Source organism: Rhinopithecus roxellana, chromosome 2 (genome assembly GCF_007565055.1).
Source record: "Rhinopithecus roxellana isolate Shanxi Qingling chromosome 2, ASM756505v1, whole genome shotgun sequence".
NCBI classification, from domain to species: Eukaryota; Metazoa; Chordata; class Mammalia; order Primates; family Cercopithecidae; genus Rhinopithecus; species Rhinopithecus roxellana.
The window spans coordinates 96352260-96373765 of record NC_044550.1 but is presented as its reverse complement, the minus strand read 5'-3'; the positions used below and the strand labels follow the sequence as shown (position 1 = coordinate 96373765).

General features: G+C 33.8%; 1 protein-coding gene across 1 annotated transcript in view; it reads right to left on the bottom strand.

The window, feature by feature from the left end:
• Positions 1-5721: 5721 nt before the first annotated feature.
• Positions 5722-21506, bottom strand: part of TLL1 (tolloid like 1) — a 235514-nt gene continuing 219729 nt past the window's right edge. The window contains exons 19-21 of the mRNA XM_030926364.1: positions 16229-16442; positions 8880-9130; positions 5722-7670 (exon numbers count right to left, since the gene is read on the bottom strand). Coding sequence (XP_030782224.1) covers positions 7536-7670; positions 8880-9130; positions 16229-16442 — 600 coding nt within the window. The 3' untranslated portion in view covers positions 5722-7535. The remainder of the gene's footprint in view (positions 7671-8879; positions 9131-16228; positions 16443-21506) is intronic.

Sequence of the window (21506 nt, the reverse complement as noted above, 5' to 3'; positions counted from 1 at the left end):
AAGTTTGAAATATGCCCAATACATTTTTTCACTTTCAGCTTTTCTCATACTGTTTCACAAGCATCTTTTCTAAAAGCTTATAGATGACACTTTAATCCAATCTGAATATACTTTTTCTTAAATTGGAAATTTTAGTGTACTTACATTTATTGCAATTACTAGTGTATTTTTTATTTCCTCACTTATAAAATGGGTACAATAAATTCTAACTCACACGTCTGTGAGAATTACATGAATTAATATCTCAGACACTTAGAAAAATGCCTGGAAGATGTGTATAACATTTTTAATATTACTTATTACTGTCTTTTTACCATCTTATTTTGTGCTGTCCATGTTTCTTACTTTTTCTATGCCTCTTAATCTTCCTTTTATAAAATCCTCAAGATTTATTATTTTTACACTATCTCTCTCTGCTCGTTTAGAAGTTATATATCCTACTTTTGTTCTTTTAATTAGCCTACCATTTTACCCTGAACATTTAACAAAATATTAAAGTAATCCTCTTCTTAAACACTACAAAGACCTTAGAACTTTTCAACTTCAATTAATCCTCTCTAGTTGTACATGATATTATATTACTGTTTTATATGTACTTCCACTTTCTTTTAAAATTATTCACTAATATTGTAATAACATTAACTATAACAAGATAATTAACATTATTTTATAGTAGTAAATATCTTAAATTGACACATAATCACCAATTCTTGAATAACTAATCCTTCTTGCATGTCATATAGTTCCTATTTGTAAGTAGTATTTAACAGGGTATAAAAATTTAGGTTGACAATTATTTACTCTTGATATCTTGAAGACTTGATTTCGCTATAGTCTGTATTGGGAAGTCTGCTATATTTCTAAAACTACCTTCTTCTTGATGATCTGCCTTTTTCTTTGACTACTTTTAAGACTTTTTAACTTTGTATTAATCTATTTCAGTACTATGTGTCTAATCTTTATTTTTATGTATTTTTATGTATTTAGCTTTAAGGGCTGCTTTATTTTTATGTGGTTTCTAAGTGCAGCCTTATTTTTATGTATTTTTTGGGGAATTTTTTTTGTTTCCCGAATGTGAGGATACATGTGTCCCAAAAGTTTCAGGGCATTTCAGATATTTATACTGAATATTTTATTCTCCTCCATTGTCTATATTGTCTTCCTCTATAACTCCTAAAAATATATATTGAACATTCACATCTACTCCTCATGTCTCTTAAAATTTATTTTTTCATCTGTTTGTTTCTCTCTTGTGTCCTGTGATTCTTATGCGCTTCCACTTCATAAATCATGTCATCAACCATATCAACTACATTTTTTATTTCAATTACTGTATTTTTTCATTTCTGCAAGTTTAATTTATTTAAAAATCTACTCAGTATTTTGAAAGTGTCTATAGATTTTCCACATATTTCCATTTCCTTTCCTTAATCATTTTAATATACTTTTCTTTTTACTCTACATTTGATCCTTTCAGCATTTAAAATTCTTAAGAGTCTAATTCTGTTACTTATTATTCGGGATTACTCTTACCTGATCTTTCCATAGGTTTTTCTGAATGGTGGCATCATATTCTATGAGGTGTTATCTGTGTGCATAATATGTTGCCTAGGTTGCAGGTATGTGCTTCCAAATTCTTTTGTATATATGCACGTGTGCATGTGTGTATGTATGCGTGTGCACGTGTATGCGTGCTTTTGAGAGAGCTGGGTATCCTAGGGACTTTACTCACCTTTAAAAAAATCACTCATTGACTTGGAAGGGAAGCAAATAGTGAGACAGTGAGGCATTTTACTGTCCTGCAATCACACTATTGGTGAAAAACCTCCTTTTTCCCCACCAGTTAGGTCGCATTGAATGGAGATAGTGGGTTAAATGTATTTCATATTTAGAACTACAATTTGTCAAGTGCTGCTGGTGCTGGTATTAGGTATCTCTTTTTATAAAACATATTGTTTACAAAAAGCCCCAATTGTCCATCCTGAGATTCAATAATTTATAAATTAAAAATAAAAGTAATACATGCAAAGAAAAACTTATTTTTATAGGACAACTGGATTTTTTAAAATGCTCAAATGCAGAACCAAGGATATTTATGTTGATGCTAGTCTCAAAATACAAACCACACAATTTGACAAAATGCCCCCAAACGGCAGTAGAATACACATGTATGTTTCATTATTGAAATTTCAACTTTGAGGGGTTAAATTAATGCTTATCTCTTTAGTATGTAAACTTCACGAGAGCAAAGATTGCTGCGTTTTTCTTTTTTATCTCAAATTCATAGTACTTAGCATGGTATGAAGTATATTAGCAGGCATTAAGCAAATATTTGTTCAGTGAATAAATAGAATAAATGAATGACTAAAATACATTGTTGTACTATGCATTTTGGTTTGAAAATGGTAAAACTTATTATGAGTAACCTTTTAGTCCCAGGGAATTCAAACACAACTAATACACATATAGTAAGTATAACAATTGAAAACTTTATGAAAACTTTTTCATAAAAAAAGTTTCATAAAGAAACATTGAAAAATTTATGATTCCCCAGGAAAATTTTCCTGTAATTTACTTTTAGTCTCAATTGTAGCTTCTTCAGGAATATCCACTAAATAATTTTTAGGGGAAGCTTACATATTGAAGGCTTATTATCTATAATCCTTTCACTTTGTACTTTCTGGGCAGTCTTTCTGTTTAAATATTCTTAATGTCATTCCTTAAAGTAATTCCTCTTACACCCCTATTACCATGGTGACATCACCACTGTGTTTTCAATGTTAGCTATCACTTTTTTGTGGCACTAATTCTAACATAAAAATATTACAAGGGAATATAGATGCACTTTTATATTTGGATGGAAATTTATTGTATTTAGCTAAATTTTTACAGTTGCTCTTCAAAAAAAAAACACAGAGCTTTCAAATGATAATGCAACTTTTTCTTTCTTAGATTTGTTGTATAATTAAATATTGTGGCTAATATAATCATCCCATAATATTATTCAATAGAAGAAGAACCATTGAATCTATTTTTAAATATGTAATTTGCAAAATAGACTGAAGCATTGAGCACATGTTTAAAATAGTGTAAATCAGTTTAGTAACCTTCATTGCTATTTGTTTTCAGATGCAAGTGTGCTCTCAAAATTTGATAGTTGAGCAAAAATAAAATGTTATATAAGTAACTTTCCAGTTATAAGGACAACACAGACAGACAAAATAAGGTCAGAGGGACTGGTGAAGCCATTAGCTTATATTCATGTAGAAATATAACAACAGAAGCAATGTCAGTATTTACTCATATACCTCCAACCTGGCAACAAATAAAGATAAGTCCTGATGCTGGACCTTCTAAGTGCCTCAATTTGCGTAGAGTTTAATAGATCTCTTTTCAACCGCTTTTTATGCAGATCCATTTCCACCTACAAGTTTTTTGAAGTTAGAAGTTGATATTCATGGTATTCATTTGCTGCTTAGAATATTGGATGAGAAGGAGGTTATATATAGTGAAGTGTGTTCACAGCCTTATAATTCCTTTGTTTTCATCCTGCATGGGTACTTGCATTAGGGTGTCATGACTGGAACTAGAGTTACATGGCCAGCTTGGATTCAGGTTCAATATACTGGAGCGAGGGACAGTTAGGCAGGTTGGAAACTAGACAGTGAAAATGTAGATGTCAGAAGAAAGTTTGGAGATGAATAATGCTATTTCACAAAATATCAGAGCCAGCATTCCCACTACTTGGTTCCTAATCTAATGACAAAGTTTCTCAGTTTTATAACAATAACATAAAACACCAAAAGCTAAATATTCATTGGAAACCAATTACCATGCATTGAAGGATAAAAACTTTCAATTCATTCACCGGCCACCTTTTTTCTCCTTTTGATAAGTTCTTATTACACATTTGTTGTTGTAAAATAGAAAGCATTACTGCAATTCAAATTATATATCTTTAGGAGGCAGTTATATTTTCTGCTTTCCTCCTTCCATACCTGATTTAACAAGTGGCATCAAAAATTTTCCATAAGGCAAGTCTTATTCTTGTTAGTAAATAATAGTTTCCAAATATTTGATAACTGTTTTTAGTAATTTATAATTTCACACAGGGTTATACTCCTTCTAAATCTATATAAATATATAATTTAATGTTTCTTTTAAAAAATAAATTTTAACCTTACAAAAATAAAATTAGTTATTTGATGCTTTTAGAGATTTTTCTATATGGCAGAACAAAATTTGATATTTGAAGCTTATCACCAAAAATACAGCAGTATTACAAACCAACTAAAAGAGGCTAAGATATTTTAAAACAAAGTTAAGCAGAATTTGAATCTCATACTGTGACATATTAAAATGAATCATAGATAGCAAAAATCCAGCCATATAGGAATGGGATACTTGAGGGTTTCAGAAACACAATTGCTTCTCATCCGTTTCTTTTAAAAAGTTATTTTGTCCATTTATGTTAAGTCACTATCTCCTGAATAAACTACAGTTATATTCAAAATTGACTTTTAAAAATAATTTAATAAAATCAAGTGAGAACAGTGTTTTTTTCTATGTATAGTCAGAGAGGACAACATGGGAGTTAGGACTTTGGCAAATATGAAGCACAACCAATATACTGATGTAGGGTGGAAAATAATTTAAAAAATTAATTTAATAAAATGCCTGGAGCAGTAACTAACAATCATTAACAACACAACAATGAAGCTGTCTGTATTTTCATTTAACAACACATTTAAGGCAAACGTTGAATTAATATAAAAATAATATGCAGTAAACTAATATCTGATATGATACAATAAAAATTAATTTTCATGTTGAAGACCTAGTTATGACAACATCTCTGTATGCCTTCTAAATACCTAATTTCTCAGTTGTGCAGAGCATAGCTCACCGCGGCCTAATAAGATATCAATCAGAATGTCCAGAATATTTCTTAATATAGATCAATACATTTCCCCTATCACATCAGGCAAAATAATTTAATATATTTATTTTAACAAAAGGTTCATACTAACTCCAAACTATAGTTTATTTTAAATTCCTAGTACTAATTCTGATTCTTAAATATAGCTATCATTGATATTCTAAGTTTCATGCTGTTCTTGAAAAGAACAAAATGCCTATCTTGAGAGTTTTACTCTAATTCACCCCTAAAATTTACTTTATGAGGGAAAGTTTCACCATAAAAAATCTACTATTTATGTAGGTCAAGACTGATTCTACTACCTTTGTAGAACAAGCAGAGACTCTTATATAAGACAAACTGGGTTTCAACATCTAACTTTACACTGTGACTCTGCGAAGGTTAAATAAATTCTTTGAGCCTCACATTCTGAACTACAAAACGAGAACATGATGACAGTCCTCAAAGTGTAGCATGGAATTTAAAAAGAGCTAGTGCACATTCCTAGCACAGGGGTAGGAGTAGTATAGAACAGTATAGGTGTTAATGTTAATGACTTTTTCTCCTCTTTCCCATTCCTGGCATATTTTGGCTAACTGGAGATTAGTGAGAAAATATGGAAGAAGTTGCTGGAATAAATCAGCTCTACTAACAGGCTCATCTACATTGCAGGCAATAGTTACACATTTTCAAAGTAACATTCAATAAGATCAAAACGTTGGTTTTAAAAATGTATTTACATTTTACAATTCATATGCAAGAAATATTTTCAGGGCAACAATTTAAGAAAAAAACAGATAAGCTACATCTGTGTGTATAGTTTAATTTTGTAAAACTGAAAGAATATACCCAATTGTATTCAATGTTGTATGCTCATGGACAGGTAACAGAAACAAAGCTACTTCATACAGTAATCTATATTGACATCAAAATAGAGTTTCTCTAAAGGAAAGAGCCTTTCTTTAATGTGATTGATCATAATTAGAAGTTCCCATTATTTGTCCATGAAACCTAAGGAAGGTGCTATTTCAAATGGAATTCTAGTAGAACTTGGCACATACATTTTAACTTTTCAACCACCCATTATTTTTTACCTCTTGTAGTGTCACTCACTCAGACAATCACACATCTACATTCATTAATTTTAAAAACACACATGCCTTTAAAGCAGAAAATTCATCCTCAAATTACATTTTCTACAAAAAAAGCAGGACACCATATTTATATCCAATGCTTCAGTCATGGAAATGCATTTTCTTCATAGAGCTATTAGTTAACATACACTCTTATGTTTAACATTTCAAAAGGTGTGTTTTAGGAGGATCTGTTTGATCATGTGCAAGAATTCTAAGGCATTATAAGTAGTTGTTCCACAGGACAAGGGTTGCCCTTGCAATGATATACTCTTGATATATTTGACAAGTCTTTAGTCTTCAAATGCCACCAGCCATAGGGAGACATTCGTAGTCTACAGGTGGGTTGGCTCAAAGGTCAAAAACTTGTTTAAAAAAAGTTTATGGAATAGCACCATAAGAAGTCTTTCAGAAACAAACATTTTTTTCCAGCATTGCATTTTGAAAAAATGAATCCCAGGAAGAGAAAAATGAAAGCGATCTTTCAGTTCTCACAAGACCTACTTCTGCTTCATTTCATTTTTAAAAAATAGATTAACCATGAAAACATCAACAATAATAGCTTCAACAATAACAGATAGACAACAAAGGAAAGATAATAGCAGCAGCAGTAACTTGAGTAATGAACCATCCAGACAGTCATTCAGAAGAATCCTGCTCACACCTCTTCGGCGTTTTCTCATAAGGTTCCTAAGACATCACAGGCTTCTTGGATTTGGTGTGAAAGGCAGCACTTCCAAAAAAAAGAACTAAGTTTACCATTTCACTGGGCATTTTCCGAGACAAAGAACTGATGTCTAGAATTTAACTGCAGTAATAGACACCACTGACATTTCAAACTCATCAAAATGTAAGTACACTAAAGTGGTCTCAAGATCATTTGTGTTTCAGAGGTTAAGCCAGCCTGCAAGTGGAAATAATGAAGCTGAAATATCCCAGTTTCCAAACACCAGACACACACATACACATGGAAAGTACAAATCACCCTCAAAAGACTCCCATTTCACATCACCTTACATGGATCTGGTTTACACTGTATCCAAGATACAAAGTCAGCAATTATCCTAAGACAACCAGAATAGTGTTTTCCAGTTTATGACCTGCAAGATCATTTTATGTCCCTAAATCTTGACAAATTGTCAAAAAGAACTCTGCAGGGTCACAACTCCTGAAATAAACTGTCTGAATTGTGAGGCATCTATTTCAAGTGTGAACAAAAGCTTGTAGAGTCTTCCTTGAAGTATGTGATGCCCTTTCACCAGCTTTATTAATACCATCGAGCACGGAGTTCAAATATCCTTGTAATGCTGATGAGGGTTTCGCTGGAAACTTCTCTTTTAGTACAAAGATAATTCTGGTCTTACAGGGATTTTTTGTTCAAACTCTTTATATAAAACATTTGTGCCACTATCTTCAGTTTTTTAAAAAAATATGTCTTCTCTCCATTATGCACATTCTTTTGTGTTCTGACAGAGGTTTTGGTGTTATTTTTTGGTATGTGTGGTATCTGGATATCTTATGCTTTTGTATCTTATATGAAATCCCTTCTTGTTGATTGTGTCATCAGTGTGGAAATGAATTAAAACTGCATCTCCAATTGAATAAATCTCTTCTGGGGGCTGAAGGAAAACAAAAACAACAAGCAAGTAAACAAGCAATAAAACGAATCACTTTTTCTTCAGTGTAATGCATGTTTGGGAATACTTTTCTTTGGAATATAATTTATTCCTCCCAACAACCTTGGAGAGTAGGTGTAATCTACTTCTTCACTTTATAGAGGAGAAAATGGGATTCAGAGAAGAAAGTGACATGCTAGAGCTCATGTGGCTAGTCGGTGATGTAGCTGAGCTCTGAACATACATTACATTTTCTAAGTTCTGGGCACTTTTCTCTCTAGGACTTGAGTGTTTTTTCCCTAAACTTTTAAGCCAAGTTCTCTTGATTTGCAAATCAGTAAAATGAGGTTCAGAGTATAGAGATACAAAATGTATTTCAGAAGCTGCTCTGAAGCAGAGCCACTTCCAGAATCCAAATCGTCCAGTATTTCTTGTTTTAATAATCTAAGCCTCAAGAACCTTTTTCGTTACATTTCAGTTGTCATTTGGGCAGGAGTTCAACGGTATTACTGAAGCAATAGCTACTGGTAGACATTCGAAAAACTGGGACCAATATCTTCAGCACAAAATATGTATTCAAAAGACTATAAATATATAAATATTCATGCAGTGAGTCCTGGGGGAAAAGCACAGAGAAAACTTTAGGTTTTTCTTTTCCTTATTTCTCAAGGTGACCTCTTCTGGCCTGTACCTGGCACTCTGCACCTGCACAAGTGACACTCTGCAATGGAACAGCATCTCTGTAGCACTGCCTGTGTACCCACACCAATGGCTGACCTTGCCACTGCCGCCAAATATATTTGTTAAGAAGAGAATGTGAATTAGAATGGTGCGCATATTCTTTTTTTCCTTTAAGCTTTAATTTAGAAACGTGACAGAATTGTCTATGGTGTGTGTTTAAATACGCTGCTGTTAGATTAAGGATTTAAATATTTATTGCCTAATAAGAAATTAGAACATGGAAAAGTGATAAGAAATTATACCTACTGATTTCATCAGTTTCACCTGATATTATTCAGGCAAATGCATTAGAAGTGGAGAATTGATAAGGGAAGATGCATGTTATATTTTGTCAAGCCATTTATAATACGACGTAACCTTTTTTTTTTTTTCTTGCAAAAGCATTGCCAACTTGTGAATGGTACATATATCAATCATGCATCAATAGGCATCTTAATGGTGTCTAGGGTATCCTATTGGTGGTATACTTACCCCGGATCCACAGAATCGACCAAGCCCCACAGCTGTTGAATCGAGACCATCAAAGAGCTCCACATAGTCATAGCCACAGTCTGCTTCTTCTTCCACTTCAAACGTCTGGAAGGATAATTCAAGTCGAGAGCCCCGTTCTGATACTAACAGCCATTCACAGTCAACCTGCCCCGGGTAGTTGTTATCCCCAAACTGAGCATGTGAGTACAGATCTCTGGGTTTTGATTCTGCTTTCAATCGGCCGCCACACTCTGCCCAGGAAAGAAAAATAAAACGAGTAAGGTCAATGGGCTTTAACGTTTCCAATTTAAATTTCAGCGTAGTTTCAGTGTAGCCTAGCCATTGTCTAACTTCTGTTTCTACTTCCAGTATCAGTTATGTTTTCCATAACTGAAGAGTCAGATAGTGTCATGAGTGCCCACCCAGGCCCCAGACATGGATGACCTGGGTTGGAATCTCAGTCCCAATGCCTGTGGGCCCTGTGACTCTGGGTAAGGGATGTCTTTGAGCCATGTTTTTCTCAAGGGTAAAATACAGATGAAAATAATGGTAACAATTTTAGTGAGGTTTCAGAATTGAAAACATGAAAATCACTTAGAATCTACCACTTAGTAACTCAATAATTTTAAAAATTGTAATACCTAATACTGTCCCTAGTCTCAAATAACTATTTTCATACAGAAGACTCTAGAATATTAACTCAAGTTTAATCGTAACAATTTAAGAACCCCAAATGCAAAGAAGTGAGAAGTAACTTAAAATTCAACAATAGATATAAAACTCCTCAGTGTGTGTTTGTGTTATATAGAACTTTCTATATAGAATATATACAATAGTAGGATTTTACTTCAATAGAAATATTTATCTCACTTGATGGGGAAAAACCTACATATATCATTAATTATAATTATCTTTGCAATTCTCGAATCTATCCAACGATAGTCTGTGTTTATTACAAGAAAAAAATAGTAAATGCTCCTCACAGCTCCTTTAAAAAAGATAAATTAATAAGCATAGGCTCTACCAGTTATTATTGAGTGACATTTGTCACTCAAGGTAAATACACCAATGAAATAAGCAAGTGTGCATGAAACGTTTTAGTTAGTATAATTTAGAAAATAAAATATTTCAAACACTCTTCTCAGGAAAAATTTGCAGTCAGAGCCCCAAAACGTTTCCTTTTTTTTTTGAGAAGAGCTCTCGCTCTATCATCCAGGTTGGAGTACAGTGGTGTGATCTTGGCTCACTGCAACTTCTGCCTCCCAGATTCAAGCAATTCTCCTGCCTCACCCTCCCAAGTAACTGGCACTACAGGCGCTCACTACCACATATGGCTAATGTTTTGTATTTTTAGTAGAGGCAGGGTTTCACCGTGTTGGCCAGGCTGGTCTTGAACTCCTGACCTCAAGTGATCCACCTGCCTTAGCCTCCCAAAGTGCTGGGATTACACACATGAGCCACCGCACCTGGCCAGAGCCCTAAAACTTTTTAATGACTGGAGATTAAATAAAGGCGGAGTGCCTACAATGCCCCACCAACCTATCCAAGCAAGTATGGTGGTTAGGAGGGAGATAAAAGAAAGGGCTATGAAAAGTGTCAGGAGAAAGTAGAGTTTCTTTCTGTCCCTGTTTGTCAAGGATTGAAAGAGTTTCTGGGAAGCAGGAGTTTCACTGCTAAAATAAGGAACATCCCGGAAGAAATCCAATGTGGTAAGATCTGGAGAAGCAAACCCACTGGACAGCCAAGTACAACTGTAACACTGTCATGGTAGTCTGTGACCAGAGAGTCCTTCCTGAAGATGGTTAGGCAGCTGACATTTTAAATTGGACTTTTCAGATTTGTATATAGTTTACCCATATTGTGGTTTGGTGACTTTTAAAAAACAAAATGTTTCTGAATTATGGGTATTGAACCCCTTGTCTGAATTCATGTATGCCCAAGCAAATCTGTGGACGTTGTCATAAACAGCAGCAAATTCAGAGACCTTTACATGACTAACATATGAAGGAACTTCCAGCTAGGGTTCCAGTTACAAGAATGACTTCCCCATTGCACTGTGTTACACGGTGAATGCAAATGTCCCTCTGTCTTCCAAATGGTAGATGAGTATCTCACACAACCTACTGATAGAGGTGCCACTATTACAAATGTATTTATGTGAGGAAATATTCCTGAAAGCTGGAATACCAATTACCCTTGGGATTTTATCTCCCAAGTCCCACAAACTGGAAGCCAAGCATCCTCCCTTTCCCACTATGGAGCTTTTCTTATCTCAGTAACTTCAAGAATTATTTGCCCCTTCGTGGGATGGAACTCCCAGTCAAATTGCCTGGCTGCGAATCTGGCTCTGTTCTTTACCAGCTGGGAGACTTTTTCCCACAGTTTCATTTCTAAAAAGGGAATCATAGTACTCACATCATATAGTCCAGATGAAGAGTTCATAGGTTCATATATGAAAAAAGCTTGAAAGGTGCCTGGCATAGTAAAACCTATATAAACTTAAGCTACCATTATTATTGTTATTATTTTCCTATGAGCATATGTAAATGCCATCATCTGTACTCTAGGATCCACTCAGGTATGAAATGAAAAACCCAGAAAATTAATCAACAATTTAAAGCACTATTAATCTTCTATTAGAAAGGAAAAATTCTATTTTTGAAGGCCAGTAAAATATTTTGTGAAAAATATTTCTGAATTCAACATACAAATATGTAAATCAGTGTAATCTCATTTACAGATTTTTAAAAATTCTACCTCTTCTGCAAGTTTGAGAATTGACTGATATATTTTGTTTTCAGCTTTTTAAACTAGCTTCAGCACTTGCATTACTTTTATTCCACAGCCCAGGAAGAGCAGCAGGGGAGGACCTGGAGAGCTGGTGCAAGCAGCCTTTTGTGTGCCTGCCTCACAGATATAAGGCAGCATTACAAAGACCAGGATCCAGAAGAAGCAACACTCTGCCAGCCACAACTTGGAACAAAAATCAAGGAAGAATTAAAGAAATTAAACAGAAGAGGAAAAATGACTTCATAGAGGCTTTATGAATCTGAAAATCACAGGAAGGTGTCTTTATGGGACTTTTTTAAAAACTTCTAGAAAAACGACCTACATTTAAAAACAAATGCCTTAAACTGCATTTAAGGACAACAGGAAGTTCCGCGCCCCCCGTTTTGGCGTCCGTTTTCTTTTATCTATTGCAGTGCACACCCTCATTTCTGTGGATCACTGCTCAAACTAATAAACCTGGAATTAATTTCTAACCGTGACACACACACACACACACACACACACACACACACACACCCTATGACATAATTCAGTCCACAGGAATTAATGTTCTAACCATCATTCACTCACACACACACACACACCATAACATAATTTAGTCCACAGGATGAATTTGTAAAGAATGAAATGAACATTTGAATGCTATATGCAAAAGAGGTGTGATTTTTATCAAACTGTAATTACTGTTGCACCAACCTATAATATGCCCTGAGAAAATTCCAGAATACAATAGGCAGCCTGAGGGCAATTGCTTCTGGGTGTTTTCCAGAATCCTCCTGGCCATTCAAGCAATGGTCAATAGGTCCTTTATTGTAATAGGTCACTTTAAAAGATGACTTTTAAATACGGTGAACACATTTTCATCAAAACTATCTATTCATTTACCAAGTCAGAAAAATATAAAACCAGTTATTTACCATGTTGGCAATAGCATTTTTATATCATCTAAAGAACAGCTGCCAAAGCAGTTCTTACAGAATTCGGAGAAATGGAAAATGAAGCTGAATAGGAAAGGTAACAAGGAGGGAAGAGAAGTCTATGGTGAACTTCATTTTAATTTGGAAAGACAGGTTTGTTTATTTCCTGGTAAAGTATTAAACTCCAGGAGAAATCTTGTAATTTGACCTATAAATGCTTTCAGTGAGCAATCCAGTTTAATTGATTTAGATCAAAATAATTTCCTTTCCAAAGAGTTTAATAATATATTACTTTATTTTTAAACGTCACTGACACAGAATATGATGTTTTATATTACAGAAAAGAAGTCTCAAGAGACAATACTTTGATTTTAAAAATTATTTTCTCTCCATGTTTCTCCCATTTTTCTGTTTTGTAGCCATATCCTCTTAGAACTAAGACACAGGATTTTTTTTTTTTTTTTAACTAAAGATTTGCTTCCTTTAATTAAGTTATTTAAGGCTGGAGGAATACCATTTGTTACCTATTAAAATAAATTTGGAATTCGAATTTGAGCAAACTGTCAGAGGAAAAAAGAACTCTTTTCAATTAAGTCCATTTTCCGTGGACTTGTTTTTTTAACTTCTAAAGAAAAGCAGCCATAATTACATATTACATTTCTAATCACCTAGTTTTAAAATTCATAGTGTTAGAAATTTCTCTTGTGCATAAAATTAAAGTTGTATACAAAAATATAAATTTATCTAAGCATATGAAACTATATACTTAAAGGATCCATCAAAAATAGCCATCCATATTCTAGAAGACAGTAAATAATGAATAAATGCTTTATACGTGTAGCAAAGGCTGACAGATATGGTACTGGACTTGGCTGTCTTGTCAGCAGAAATTGAAAGATAAACTGAAAATCATAAGTTTAACTTATCAGACTGTAAGCTGTCAATAGACAGGAATTCCTTCAATTGTCTTAAAAATTCCCACACATTTACATTGTCCAAAGCAGATGCAAAATAAATATTTGGTGAAAGAGTAGAATAAATGAACCTGTTAAAGAGACTTTGAGGAGAAATAAAAGCAGACTTAAATAAGAGTATTTCAACATGTATGATTACCAGAAAGTAATAGAAGAAAAGAGGTCTACCAGAAAATTGCTGAAAAAACAAACAAGTAATATCAAAAATTCTCAGAATAATTAAGGAACAGGAGTAGGGAAGTTGGGACTCTAATTTCAACTGTTACTAACTTCTTGTGCTATTTCAGTTACCATTAAATTTTTTAGCCTTAAATTTCTCATTTCTCAAATGACAGGGCAGGCTTAAAGAATATCCATGGCCTGTTTTGCCTAACAAATTGTGATTGGGGTTCCTCACATGGTATCTGAATGGTTGTGAATGAAACAGGGAAATAAATTGAGCCTAGTCACTTACATATTTTGAAGAGATTTGCTTAATATTTCTATAAAGAAGCATTCAATCTTCACCTAATAAGAATGATAGTTTTATATTCATTTTCTTCCTAATCCAAAAGTTTTACATGAGAAAATATTACTATAGTAGGAAGTACATTATCTTTGGAGACAATCAGAATTAGAATAAAACCCAGGCTTTGACACTACTTTAGAAACTGCAAATTAATCGTCCAGATTTTCACTGGCTTCATCCGCAAAATGAGGATGATAGTATCTATGTCACACAGTTCTTTTGAGGATTCAATCTATGTAAAGTAAGTGTGTAAGACTAAAATGCCCAGTGCATTCTCTACCATTGGATCATAATACATGACCTCCATTAAGATAAAATTTCATGATAATACAAACACTGCAAATGGCGTGCATGGGAAGAAGTCATGCAAATTAGGGAGTTATGGAGTTTTACTGCTGTAAGTACCTTGGGATTATTATTTTACAGATGAGAAAACTGAGATCTTTTCAAAAGTTTCCTGCTAGCTAAGGGTTCACTTGTAGCAGGAACCCAGATGTACCAACACACTGGGACATAATAGAACCTCAGTTATCCCGCTTACAAGGGGTAAAAAGAGACAGCATAAAAGTAAGTTTTTATAAAAATAAATAAGAAAAAAATAGATAATCTTAAAATACTATATCATCAATTATTTAAACAGTGACAGCACATTTTCACACTACATTTTTGGAACCTATGATGACGATATTTTCCAAAATGTGATGAACTCTGTGCTATCAGCGAAACATTGATTAAATAATAGGATTTTATTTTTCCACCCCTTCATTAGGTGACAAATTATAAGAAAAATATTGAAAGAGTAAATGCCAAATGTGTGGAAAATCTCTCATTAGCATGACATTTCTCTGGTCTGTGTAAGATTTTCCTCATGTGTAATATTTACATTAATCATAAGAAGTAATTAATTTGTATTATTGATAGAAGACATATGATTACTATTATTAATCAGATTACTATCCTGACAATATCTTTATCACAGACTTCAGTATAAATCGAATGCTCATAATAAAATATACTAGAATGAAAAATAATGTTGGATAATGGAATAATTAAAATTATGATTTACAAAACAAAGTGAAAGAATAAAAGCAATCAGCAGAAATTCATGACAAAATTTCACTAAAATTATTTCATAGATGAATTTGTACTTTTTTTTTTTTTTTTTTTTTTTTGAGACGGAGTCTCGCTCTGTCGCCCAGGCTGGAGTGCAGTGGCCGGATCTCAGCTCACTGCAAGCTCCGCCTCCCAGGTTTACGCCATTCTCTCGCCTCAGCCTCCCAAGTAGCTGGGACTACAGGCGCCCGCCATCTCGCCCGGCTAATTTTTTTGTATTTTTTTAGTAGAGACGGGGTTTCATACTGTGTTTTCCAAGACAAATTTCTCCCATGTGTCAATCATTTATGCATCAGCAATGCCACTAGGTGTCAGTACAAGCTAAATGACCAGCTAATATCTACATTTAACTGATATATTGTCTTAACTGAATGAAAAAGGGATATTCTCCAGATATTTTATGGAACATATAATGAAACTGTCTCCAAACTATAAATAACGTTACTCTATATTTTTGTCTAAAATTTTTCGTATTTTTTGTAAATTAAATTCTATTTCTTTAAGATTCCCAGAACAGTTAGTTGAAATGTGTAAGAGTAAATTAGAGCGTAGGATTAGGCAAAAGATCATGTTGCATACCAAATAAACAAAGGAAAAATAGAGGCTCTGTCAAACAGATCAGTCTTAAACTTACTTATAAAAATATATTAATGTAAAATCTAGCTGATCAGATAGGTTATTAGATAAAACATACATTTTTAATATCAAGCCATAGATTTCTATCTGTTAAATATAACATAAAAATCAAACTGTTAATGTTAATACGAAATACATTATATGAATATTTCGGTACAGTTCTACTTGAACAAACCGCACTGATCACAAATCAGGCAAAAGCTATTGGGTCTTCCTAAATGCTCAAGAACTGCAAAGATCTTTAGGTAGGATGCTGCGTGGTTCTGCAAATATTTCACAAAGTGCTTCAATGAAATTTCATCTGCTATACGCTTGGAGATTTATTTACAATCCTATTATTGAACCAAATTCACCAGAAGAGAAACCTGGATCTTAGTCCAAAAAAGAGAAACACGACTCGAATTTGCTGACCTGTAGAATGTGTGGCTTGAAAGCCTTTTCTTTGAACAGATGCATCAGAAACAAACCGAACAAACATTTTATTTCCAGTAGCCACAAGGGGATCTGGTATCTTGTTGCCACATAGTCGTCCAAGAATTGGTGACTTTTCTGTTTCTCCATCAAATACTTCTAAGTGGTCATAAGCACATTCTTGATGCTGCTCAATCTCAAATTCACTAAATGCCTTTTTTAAAAAGAAGAAATAATTTTTTTTAAAAAAAACACATCACTCAAAATGGGATAATTTTCGGGACAGAAATACATATTAATAAAATATATTTACGGCATACTCATAATTTAATACATTTAGAGCATTATTGAGAAAGATGTGAAATCAATAAAATATGTAATATCTGAAAAGACACAATGAGAAAAGCAATGTAATAACTTCATATGAAATTCCACTATTTGGCTATTAAAATTCTACTATTTGGCTATTTGGCTACTATTGCAATTCAATCTCAGAATTTAAACAGATTATTTAAAAACGGTATTTTATTTTGAATTTAATCCAAAAGATTCATCAGAAAATTTCAAGCAATCATATTAAAAGATTGGTTCTTTCTGGGTTTGATAATCATAGAACCCATTGGACATTATCCTACCCTTGGGCACTTAAACTAAACTCAATAAAGTATTATCATACTTTTACACAACTTAAATGCAACAAATCTTCATAGTATAAATGAAAGGAGAATAACTTTCACTATGTATTTCTTTAGTTAGCTCTTACAAACCCTGTCATTAGCAAACACTGATAATACTTAATGCTAGAATATTTTTAATTTACTTTTCATGTAGATGGTACACTTATTTTAATATTGGACATCTTGGAGAGTTTGAATGCTTGGCTCTTATTTATGACATTTAAAAACTATTCTAATTTACCTGTGTCATAATTTTCATCTGTGTAACTTAGCACATTTAAAATAAAAAAATAATTAAATGTATAGCACACTGTAGATCACAAAGCAAAGTTTAATTGAGATGGACTGAAAATAACATTGTCCAAACTATTAATAATTACATAAATTACAGATTATTTTCCATTTCCAAAGAATCTTTTCTTTCCCCAGAAAAACCATCATACATTGAAGAAATAAAGCTGTGATTCCTACTTAAGTCTATAGAATAAAACCAAAATAATATAAAGAAAATAAACATGAAAAAGTATGAAATACATTTCAAACTTTGTTGATTTGCTATAATCTCTCCAACTAAATATTGGCACATAAACTTTTAATAAACTTATTTTATTTGATACAGTTTTGCTGAAGTGATCATAATATTCATTCTATTTGAAGACATATCAAAAAAAAAAAAAAGACTAAAAATTGCTCTGTCTCAGTGTGAACCCACTATTTATTCCATACCACACTACATCACCCACTATCACTTCTGACTTCGGAGGAGTGAGGAAAGAAATGAAAGAAACAATTCATGTTAACTAGGGAGTAGAAGAAAGAAATGGAGTTACTTAACAGAAGAAAGAAAAGGGGGAAAAAAAGCTGATCTCTCTTTTGTCTCTTTCCACTGCACTCTACTTAAAAAGTAGAAATAAAACATATTATAACCAACAAGCATTAGAGTAATTGTTCATTATAATCATTATGGATGAAAAGGAATGCTTACTTCATTTGAAGAAAGACACTAGCTAGTACAAAAAGACAGAACATACCACAAAGCATCTCACTGGAAGGAGAAGACAGAGCAGGGAAATACAGTGAACATGGAGACGTCAGTAGAGTTTATCTATCCTGAAGCACAACACGCAAAGCAGGCGATAACTGAAGGAATGTGTCACTTGTTAATCTCTGTAACCCAGTGGAGTACACACATTGCATGGGATGCAGAAGATTCTGAATAAGTATGTGGATGTCTGCGTAAATCTGTCAATGTATTTACCCAAAAACCTAGCTGACCTTTATGGCCAACCTCAAGTATGAAAATTCTACAGACAGGGCCTACTAAATCTCATTTTCTGCCTCTCATGAAATAGCAGTCTGCTCCTATTACCATTGCGTACATGTATACATTCCTAACATCAGTTTGTAATTGATAGGAAACCACTATGAGAAAATTGGCTTAACCGCACCTAGAGTTCTTTATTAAATATGAAACTAAGCTTCTGAATTATAAATATAATGTAATTTCAAGAGGAAAAACATTGGTTCAGGAAAAGAATATCTAAAAACCACTGCATGTTGAGCAAGTATCTCTTTCGATTGTGATTTAAAGTCATTTATCTGTAAATATACAGATCAGATAACCAGGGAAACCTGCTGTGTAGAAGAGAGTATTTTAAGAAAGTTGGAGGTCGTGGCATTCTAAAGTATTTGCTATAAGTAGTGGTTAAAGCTGGGATCAGAATTTACAGACCACACATGTTCAGTCCATTGATTGGTCCATTGAAGACTGAATGAGTGAGATAAATAGGTGATATTTTTCTTCCTAATGAAATGCAGGATGTCTAGCCTAAATCATAACATCTGTTTAACAGAACCGAGCAACTCCACAAAAAGTGGCATTGAGCTGGTGGGCTGGGGGCCATAGTGACAGCTGGTCTGGTGCCAACTGGCTACAGCTCTTTATCAAATTACTAATGGAATCAGACTGAGTCTCTAAGAGTCACATTAGTCAAAGGTTCCATAGTGACATACACTCTAGTGATGCAAACAACTCTCATTCATTAAGGTATTAATGAATTTTCTTTTTGGAATAGGTAGCAACTTGTTAGGTCAAATGCCAAGGCTGGGTGGTCCTTTTCCAGAAATCAGCCTGAACTGAAAGCTCCACCACACACAAGCAAAGGTGTGACTAACTCACAGGCTGAGATCTTGGAAGCCTGCCCCTTGTATAGTAGAGATACCCACACAGAGAACCTTCCACACACAGTGACTTTACATCAACAGAAAATATTTCCAGGCCACAGAAATGTATTATAGGAACTCTTTGGAGAGGAAAACCTTCTAAAATATTTTTCAGAGTTCACAATGATAAGGCGTGATATGTCATTTATCGCTTTATTCTACAACAGAAGCCAAATCATGAATCTCAATATCTAAATAATAAAGAATGTGCACATTTCCAGCCACCAGGAACCAATGCCACAGAAATGTCCCCAGAAGACACTACTTAGGTTCCCGAAAAGCCCTGTAAGTTCACAATGGAGACAGGATAGCTGGCAAGGCTGAATGTATAAAGCTGTAAGGAACTCAGATTTCCACTCTAACACTACCTTCCTTTGGTAGACTTAAATATTTTTCTTAAGTGTTGAAAACTTTATAAGTATTTGGGTATTAAAAAACTTTAAAGCATACTCATTCCATGATTATATTTCTATAATTTTAGGGTTACTAATCTAGGTTTTAGAAAGGCCAAAAAAAAAAAAAAAAAAAAAAAGTGACTAACCATGGGCCCTAGTCAGAAATCCTAATGCATTTCCCACAAGACAAGCAAGCTAAGAGATTAAGGAGTCCAATTCAAAAGAAATAAAATTGAACTCTCGATATAGGCTGTGGAAATAATAACTTTATTTCTGGAACACCCAAGCAAGACTAATTACCTGGCTGGCCCCTGGCCAGGCTTCCAGACGCTGTTCACTCATATGAACATCTGTAGAGGTTCTTTTATTGAAAATACAGGCGATGGCTAAAGAATGGGACCTTACAGAGTAACTGCATATATTCACAAAGGACAAGATAATAAAATGATAGCACTTAATGCAGAAATAAAATTTAGCAAGGGTGAACATTTAAACTAAAAGAATTAAAGAGACTGTTGCAATTTGAGCAACTGTAAGATAAGCTTTAGAGGTCCCTAGTCCCAGCCATCTTTCACCTTTTCCTGTTTTTGGTAAAAACTGGCATTTGGATTCCCACAAAATATTTGAAGGATTAGAGGCCACTGGAAAAACATGGCATCATGGAGTACAAACCTCAGTCTCCTGATTCAAAAGAACCTTTCTTCTCCATGAGTCCTCTATAACTGTGATCAACTATATTTTTATGGATTTATGATGGATAATTATTTAACAGTTGTAGATGTTTGTGTTTTTTAAATATCCCATATATAAAGCTATAATTTGTAACTGTATGTTATTTAGCAAAACTCAAGGATATGATAAATCAATTAAAAATGATATAAGCACATTAGCTTATTGCAGTATGCTGGATACCTAGAACTTTGTTTGTTAGTATTTTGTTTTGAATGAACATTAATTCAAAATATAAAAAAGGTACTCCCAAATTTAATGATCAGTTGAGTCTTTCAGAACCAAGACAGGATAAAAACAGGGATAACAGATACTTGTGACTGCAATTTCTTTGTACTTTAAAGCTATAATCATGCAGTCAGTACCTCATGATTAAATAAACACACACACACATAATAAAAACAAAGCAAATGTGTCTTTTGTGTGTCTCTGCTATAGCAGATTGTCAAACTCAATGCCTTAAAACAACACAAATTTATTCTTCTACAGCTGTAGAGGTCAGTAATCTAAATTGGGAAGGCAAGGCTGGGTGTTTCTAGTCTAATTCTTCCTCCCCTCAAATCCTGGCAGCCTTAGTGATTTGCTTTACCAACAGAATGTTCCAAAATAATGTTCAAGGGCTTCTGAGGCTTCCACAGCCTCTTGGGACACTTTGGGGATCCAGGACTGACAGAAAAAAGTCTGGTTCCTTTGAGACCGCCATGTTGCAATGGTCACGTGTGGGTGCTATAGTTGTCCCGGCTGAGTCAGGCTTTTAGCCCTCCACATCAAGATGACAGACATACAATTGCAATCACCTCGACCCTTCAGATATGCTCCCAGGTGAATCAATCAATGTCACATGCAATAGAAAAATTACCAGCAAAGTACTACTTAAATACTGATGCCACTCCCTCAAACTATGAGATATAACAGTGCTTGCTTTAAGCCATGAGGTTTTGGGCTATTTTGCTATGCAGCAGTAGATAACTAGATCAGTGCATAAAACGTAATAACTGCATTATAATGCCTAAGTCTCGATATAAATCTACAATAAACTGACTGATAGTTCAGTTCTCATGTTAATGTACAATAATATATACTAGATTTAGATAATCATGCTGTAAACTGAATATACATGTGGTAAATGAACACCATACACACAAGTGCTCCTATCGCACAAAGGGAACATAGGAATTTTATTGTAATTCCTATTATCTATAACTGCTAGATCATCTAAATGTCTTTTTGAGATTATAGTCTTATAACCCAAAT